Source organism: Bufo bufo, chromosome 10 (assembly GCF_905171765.1).
Source record: "Bufo bufo chromosome 10, aBufBuf1.1, whole genome shotgun sequence".
Classification (NCBI taxonomy): domain Eukaryota; kingdom Metazoa; phylum Chordata; class Amphibia; order Anura; family Bufonidae; genus Bufo; species Bufo bufo.
The window spans coordinates 145618720-145626393 of record NC_053398.1 but is presented as its reverse complement, the minus strand read 5'-3'; the positions used below and the strand labels follow the sequence as shown (position 1 = coordinate 145626393).

Here is a 7674-nt window from a genome sequence, read left to right as displayed (position 1 = left end):
CATTGGTAGAGTGCAGGGCAGTCCTTTCACTTACTCACTGCTCAGCTCCCCGGGCGCCTTCCCTTCTCCAGCCCTGCAGGCATAGATCACGCAGCCGGACCGTGTAGGAGAAGCCCGGTGATCTGCCTGGGCTCCTCCACACAGTGCTGCAGTGTGATCTGTGCCCACAGGGAGGCGCTGGAGGGGATCTGATCATCAGGAATGGGACAAGGGGAGTAGTTACTGTTTTTTTTTATTGTTATACTACTGTAGGGCACAGAGAAGGTATAACTGTGAGGGGCAGAGGTCTCGGAGAAAAGACGCGCCCCAGGTGCCAAACATCTTAGGTACACCACTGCTTCTTTCATTCAAATTGGGCAGCTATGTGCCCAGGCCCCTGCCATGTATCAAAGTACACCCTCCCTGACCAGGCGACACAAAGACAAATAGTTTTTTTTTTCAAAGGTTTTATTTTAAGTAAGTGAGAGTAGCCTCGTAAAAAATTTGCTGTGGGGCCCAGTCAGCTGTAGCTACGACCCTGCTGCCGCCATTACAATCAGCCAGTCATCTGTACAGGAAGGAGGGCTCTGAGCCCCCCCCCCCCCCCCCCCCCCCCGTGGCTAGAATAAAGAGGCTGCATGAAGACCATGGGGCATCGGTATGGGAGCCCATTCACTGACAGCAAGCGAGAAAGTGTGGTGAAGCTTAATGTAAGGAGTCTGGGTCTGTGCAGCAGATGTGACCTGGTATGTGGCAGCGGGCACTATGCCCCCTGTGGTGCCCGCTCCGCACTGTGGGTGCAGGTTATTCCTGGAATCCGCCGTTCCCGCGTCTGTTTACTTGAACATTTACTGTCAACAAACTGCCCTTTATCAGCCGCCGCACCCCTGTCCTTATGTTACCCTGGAGGGACAACCGCAGCCTCCTCCACTCGGTGGGGCCCCCTAACACACAGGGGCCCCTAACCCACCTGTAGGTCCGCAGCAGAAGAAACATGTTTATTTACCAGACCCATAGAATTAACATAGAAAACAAGCAGAGGTGAGAAGTGACCCCCCCCCCCCCTCCCCCTCCAAGCTCGGTGCAGACTACTGTAGAAGCGCTCTAGATTAACCCTCCACGTGCCAGGTACCTAGAAGGTGTACTGCGACACGAACAGCGTGACGGTGAACACGTGCCTCCCCAGTAGGCCCTGCGGTGACATCTCCGCCATCTCCACGTCCACCTGGAGCTCGGCCGGGCCCCTCACTGACTTGGTGAGCAGCAGTTCTCCCCGGTGTCTGCCGGCTTGTCGTACTTCCAGGCTGCGGTGACCTTTGCCCCTTGTCAGGGTGAAGCGCTGGCTGTCCGCCTGGGAGCGCGGAGCGGTCATGGTGAACAGGACCCTGGGGACCGGCAGCTGGGACTGTAAAGGGATGTAGTGGAAGGAGATGGAGTGGGGGGCGTCCAGACAGCTGCTGCTTCCCAAGGGGCACGGGGTCCGCTCGCACTGGCTGCAGGGAGACAGGAGGGAAAAGGGGTCAGCGGCTCCTGCCCCGGACATTGTATAGCTACCCCCATATGATGAGAGACCCCCATGACGTAGCTATAGGTCAAGGCGGCCCCTAGGTCACATGGGAGCTGTCGCATATGATGACATCACCCTGACTCCAATGTATGGATTCGGAGCAGTGTGATGTCATCACATACACACAGGTGACATCAGAGGTCTGTCTCCTCATACTCACTGGCTGGAGATCTTGACATACGTAGCGTTCATCTTGGGTTTGGGACACTCTGGCTGGACACACGTGAAGCCCCCGTACAGATTTACGCATTGCTCTCCTCCAGGACAAGCCGACTGATCGGAGACACATTCATCTACATCTGGAGAAGAGAAGCATCCGGTGACGGAGCGCGCTGCAGACGGCAGGTCCTATACACCATCTTACCTTTACAACTGTTTGGCTGCGCGTCCAGGAGATACCCCCGCGGACACACACAATGGTATGACCCAGGCGTGTTCACACATTCGTGCACACAGATCTTTGAATTGGCTTTTCCTTGGTACAAACCACATTCATCTATATCTGGGGGGGAGAGGAGATGGAAGAAGTCAGAGGAGGACACTGTCCGTCCTGATAGTTTGTTACAGTTTATCAGTGCAGGTAACATGTAGCAGTCTGGAATGCTGCTGATGTGTTTCAGGGATCTAGTCTAATACATTGTAACAAACCTCAGCTTTGAGAAGTCATTTAGCCTCTACATGTAAACAGTGAATGTGTAATATGGAATTATTTAGGGTCACATGTGGACTGGGATTTGTGGCCGCATTGGTTACCCTGACAGAGGCCTCCACTCTGGATGCCGTATCCGTGGTCACAGGCGCAGTGCTGGACTCCCTGGAAGGTGGAACACTTGGCCGGACGCAGGGACGAGGAGGTGTTGGTCTGAGACCTTAGCTCTGCAGACAAAGAAGACACGTGACTGTAGAATATACCGGACCCTCCACCCCAACCGCTGCCCTCATCTGAAACCCAGGGAAGCAATAAGGAGAATTGGCTGTGAAATGGAGAAAACTTATAGTGAGACTCAGTTCTTCTTGATACCCAGGTTTTGTAGTGATCAGTCCAGGACACACTGCTGATGACATCACACTGTCCAGGATACAGCATAGTAATGATGTAATCACTTGTACATCATTCCCTCCCTCCCTAGTATTCATATTCATTGGTGGCCAGTGCGGCCTCCCCTCTCCCCCCCCCCCTAATTAAAATCACCCCCCCCCCCATCCTTGGTGGCAGCGGAGAGTTCCGATCGGAGTCCCAGTTTAATCGCTGGGGCTCCGATCGGTTACCATGGCAGCCAAGACGCTACTGCAGTCCTGGCTGCCATGGTTACTTAGCAATTTTAGAAGCATTATACTTGCCAGTGCTGTCTGTGTCCGGCCGGGCGCTCCTCCTACTGGTGAGTGAAAGGTCTGTGCGGCGCATTGCTTATAGCACAGACCTGTCACTTACCAGTAGGAGGAGCGCCCAGCCGGTCACAGACATCGCAGGTAAGTAATGCTTCTAATTTTGCTAAGCAACCATGGCAGCCAGGACTGCAGTAGCATCTTGGCTGCCATGGTAACCGATCGGAGCCCCAGCGATTAAACTAGGACTCCGATCGGAACTCACCGCTGCCACCAATGATGGGGGGTGTTTTTAATTAGGGGGGGGGGGGGAGGGGAGGCCGCACTGGCCACCAATGAATATAATACTGGGGAGGGAGGGGGGCCGCACTGGCCACCAATGAATATAATACTGGGGAGGAAGGGAGGGGGGCCGCACTGGCCACCAATGAATATAATACTGGGGAGGGAGGCCGCACTGGCCACCAATGAATATAATACTGGGGAGGGAGGGGGGCCGCACTGGCCACCAATGAATATAATACTGGGGAGGGAGGGGGGCCGCACTGGCCACCAATGAATATAATACTGGGGAGGGAGGGGGGCTGCACTGGCCACCAATGAATATAATACTGGGGAGGGAGGGGGGCCGCACTGGCCACCAATGAATATAATACTGGGGAGGAAGGGAGGGGGGCCGCACTGGCCACCAATGAATATAATACTGGGGAGGGAGGGGTGGGCTGCACTGGCCACCAATGAATATAATACTGGGGAGGGAGGGGTGGGCTGCACTGGCCACCAATGAATATAATACTGGGGAGGGAGGGGGCCACACTGGCCACCAATGAATATAATACTGGGGAGGGGGGCCGCACTGGCCACCAATAAATTTAAAACTGGGGAGGGAGGAGGGGTCTGGCCCATGCTGCCTGGCAGCACCTGATCTCTTGCAGTGGGCTATGATACGCACAATTAACCCCTCAGGTGCGGCACCTTAGGGGTTAATTGTGCGGATCACAGTCCCCTGTAAGAGATCGAGTGCTGCCAGGCAGCAGGGGCAGTCATGTACACAGTTCTTAGTATATTCTAACTTAAAGCGTCCCCATCACTATGGGAACGCCTCTGTGTTAGAATATACTGTCGGATCTGAGTTTTCACAATGTGAAATCTCAGATCTGAAAAAGCTTTTATGCATACGGATCTGCGGATCCGTCTGTGCGAAAGTAGCCTACGGATCACGGACGCGGATGACAATCTTGTGTGCTTCCGTGTTTTTTCACGGACCCATTGACTTGAATGGGTCCACGAACCGTTGTCCGTCAAAAAAATAGGACTGGTCATATTTTTTGGACGGACAGCAAACACTGATCACGGACGTGGATGATAAACAGTGCATTTTCCGAGTTTTCAACGGACCCATTAAAAGTCAATGGGTCCGCAGAAATTTACGGAAAACGGAACAACGGACACGGATGCACACAACGGTCGTGTGCATGAGGCCTCATGCATGCCCTCCGCATAACCCACCTGGACTACTGCAGCCCCCTCTACAGATGCCCATCACTCAGTGAGGTCTCTAGATCTCAGATTTAATGTTAGGCTCATCCACCTCTCATCACCTCCTTCTATTCTCTCTCCAGTGCCTCCTCTTTTGCTTCTTTCACTGTTCTCCTCATGTTCCCTCTACTTTTCTCCTATATTCTCCTCACCACTACTTCTCCAGCCCTTCTCCCATCTTCTTCTCTCTTCTTCACCCCTGGGACGTCTCCAGCATCTCTTCCTTCTTCTCTAGTTCCTCTCTTTTCTTTCTATTCCCTCTTCTTCCCCTCCAGGACTCTTCCATCTTCTTCTCCTGTCCCTCTCCTCTCTTCTTCCTACCCTCCAGGACTCTTCCATATTCTTTTCCTGTCCCTCTTCTTTCTTCCTCTCCAGGACTTCTCCATCTTCTCCTGTTCATCTCCTTTCTTCCTCTCCCCTCTTCTTCCCCATCAGGACTCTTTCATCTTCTTCTCCTGTTCCTCTCCCCTTTTCTTCCTCTCCAGGACTCTTCTATCTTCTTCTTTTGTTCTTCTCCTTTCTTCCTCTCCCCTCTTCTTCACCTCCAGGACTCTTCCATCTTCTTCTCCTGTTCCTCTCCAGGGCTCTTTCATCTTCTTCTCCTGTTCCTCTCCAGGACACTTCCATCTTCTTCTTCTTCTTCTTCTGTTCTTCTCCTTTCTTCCTCTCCCCTCTTCTTCACCTCCAGGACTCTTCCATCTTCTTCTCCTGTTCCTCTCCAGGACTCTTCCATCTTCTTCTCCTGTTCCTCTCCAGGACTCTCCCCTCTTCTTCCTCTCCAGGACACTTCCATCTTCTTCTTCTGTTCTTCTCCTTTCTTCCTCTCCCCTCTTCTTCACCTCCAGGACTCTTACATCTTCTTCTCCTGTTCCTCGCCCCTCTTCTTCCTCTCCAGGACTCTTACATCTTCTCCTGTTCCTCGCCCCTCTTCTTCCTCGCCAGGACTCTTACATCTTCTTATCCTGTTCTTCTCCTTTCTTCCTCTCCCCTCTTCTTCACCTCCAGGAGTCCTCCAGCACCTCTTCCCTTCTCCACAAATCCCTACCACAGCACATCCCGATCTCCCCGATTCCTGAATCTACCATAACCTTTACTTCATCCCCATTCTCCAATATGCCACACAGGGCTGATAAATACTGACCATTGGCCATCTCCTTTAGACTGTAAGCTCCTATGTCCAGCCTTCTCTCCTTTTGGATCACCTTTGCTGGGATTACCGCCCCTCGCGTTCTCACCCTATACAGAAATAACCCACCACCACTTATAGGCCGGGCCGGTACCTCCCAAACCAGGGGCCCCTGTCACCCCTACACCCTTGTTGAAGCAGGCAGAGAACGGTCATGGGACTTCTCCCCGATCCCCGTGCACGCCCCGGATGATACCGCTGCAGATGGCAGGCTGTCCGCTCCAGGTCTGGTTGTCCATGCAGGTTCTGGATTCAGAGCCGGTCAACTGGTAGCCTGGGTCACACAGGAAATGCAGCTCATGTCCTGCCTTCCGCTTTCTGCCCAGTATCCGACCGTGACGCGGCGGCTTTAACTGTGGACAGGAGTCTGCGGGTGATAAAAGCAGAGTGAGGAGACGGGCAGCCGCCTGGTGGATGATGGGGATCGGGAGGACGGTACCCACCTTTATCCTCCCGCCTCTGCAGCTGCCCCCTCAGCTGATGGAGCCTCCTGCCGAACGTCCTCATCCCCTGCAGGTACGAGGCCTCGTGGTCAGTCAGCAGCTTCTGGACCTGGCGCAGGACCCTGAGGGCCTCACTCTGCTCCGGACAGGCCTGGGGAGACAGAGCACTGACCGTCTGAGAGACCCCCAAAACCTGGACACCCCCCGAAATCCCAGCCTCCTGTGAAGTGGGACCGTCTGTTCAGCTGTAATGGACGCCACCACAGGTCACGGTGTCACCCAGCTTGTGAGCTCCTGGGGTCAGGGATGATGGGAGTGATACATTTTGTGTGATGTAGGGTGAACAGATTGTGAGCTCCTGAGGGGGGCGAGATGATGGGAGTGATACACTATGCACGAGATAGATCAGATTGTGAGCTCCTGGGGTCAGGGATGATGGGAGTGATACACTGTGTGCGAGATAGTGGGATCAGATTGTGAGCCCCTGGGGTCAGGGATGATGGGAGTGATGCACTATGTATAAGATAGTGAGATCAGATTGTGTGCTCCTGGGTTCAGGGATGATGGGAGTGATACACTATGTGTAAGATAGTGAGATCAGATTGTGAGCTCCTGGGGTCAGGGATGATGGGAGTGATACACTATGTATAAGATAGTGAGATCAGATTGTGAGCTCCTGGGTTCAGGGATGATGGGAGTGATACACTGTGTGCGAGATAGTGAGATCAGATTGTGAGCTCCTGGGTTCAGGGATGATGGGAGTGATGCACTGTGTGCAAGATAGTGAGATCAGATTGTGAGCTCCTGGGGTCAGGGATGATGGGAGTGATGCACTATGTATGAGATAGTGGGATCAGATTGTGAGCTCCTGGGGTCATGAATGATGGGAGTGATACATTTTGTGTGATATAGGGAAATTAGATTGTGAGCTCCTGGGATCAGTGTGAGACGAGATCAGTTGTGCACTACTACCCCCACAGCTCTCCTGTAGCTGCCCCATCAGTCACTTACCTCCTGGGTACTCACCTGCCCCTCACAGTCACCCAGCAGCTGGAGGGAGAGGCTCAGGAGGAGGACGGTTGTCAGCATGTTACCGCGGCTCACACCTCCTGCATGGCGGGAAACGACACGATGAGCGCGGTCTTATAACGGGGAACCGAGCAGCCCCCCTCACCAGGGGCCCATATAATGCTCTGGCATAGGGGCAACATCGGAACATTGGTACAATGCTCAGGAGCCCGCCCGCACCTGGGGCCCAATCCCTCAACACATCAGGGGCCACTCACCGTCCGGGGCCTCCGATGTGACGGCGTAGAGAGGATGGGATGTAGTGAGCGCTGCAGCAGACACATCACCTCCACATTCCTGGCCGCCAGGCGGGGCACAGCAAACATCGCAGCGCAACAAGACTTGTTTGTTACAGCTGTGACCGCAGAGCATCACTCCTCATTAACTACATAACGCAGAGCATTGCACCTCATGAAGCATCAACTGCAAAACATCTGCAGAGCATCGCCTCATCAGACGTCAACTGCAGAGCATCGCCTCTCATCAGACGTCAACTGCAGAGCATCGCCTCTCGTCAGATGTCAACTGCAGAGCATCGCCTCTCGTCAGATGTCAATTGCAGAGCA

At 53.7% G+C, this 7674-nt stretch overlaps 1 protein-coding gene across 1 annotated transcript; it reads right to left on the bottom strand.

The window, feature by feature from the left end:
* Positions 1–1080: 1080 nt before the first annotated feature.
* Positions 1081–7410, bottom strand: LOC120980676 (fibulin-7-like). The gene is made up of 8 exons (XM_040409919.1): positions 7327–7410; positions 7067–7149; positions 6041–6191; positions 5794–5964; positions 2300–2422; positions 1911–2048; positions 1707–1845; positions 1081–1472 (listed from the first exon to the last, which is right to left on the bottom strand). Exons 2-8 carry the CDS (start codon positions 7127–7129, stop codon positions 1112–1114), a joined length of 1146 nt encoding a protein of 381 aa, XP_040265853.1. The 5' UTR covers positions 7130–7149; positions 7327–7410; the 3' UTR covers positions 1081–1111.
* Between the last annotated feature and the right edge of the window lie 264 nt (positions 7411–7674).

Bases quoted from the DNA above. Each gene is read 5' to 3' on its own strand.
- LOC120980676 (XM_040409919.1), bottom strand. From the start codon at position 7,129: ATGCTGACAACCGTCCTCCTCCTGAGCCTCTCCCTCCAGCTGCTGGGT. The intron at 2,423-5,793 runs GTATCATCCGGG...CTTTGTCTGCAG, and splicing joins ACAGCCTGCCATCTGCAGCG to AGCTAAGGTCTCAGACCAAC. The intron at 2,049-2,299 runs GTAACCAATGCG...TCTCCCCCCCAG, and splicing joins GAGTGGAGGCCTCTGTCAGG to ATATAGATGAATGTGGTTTG.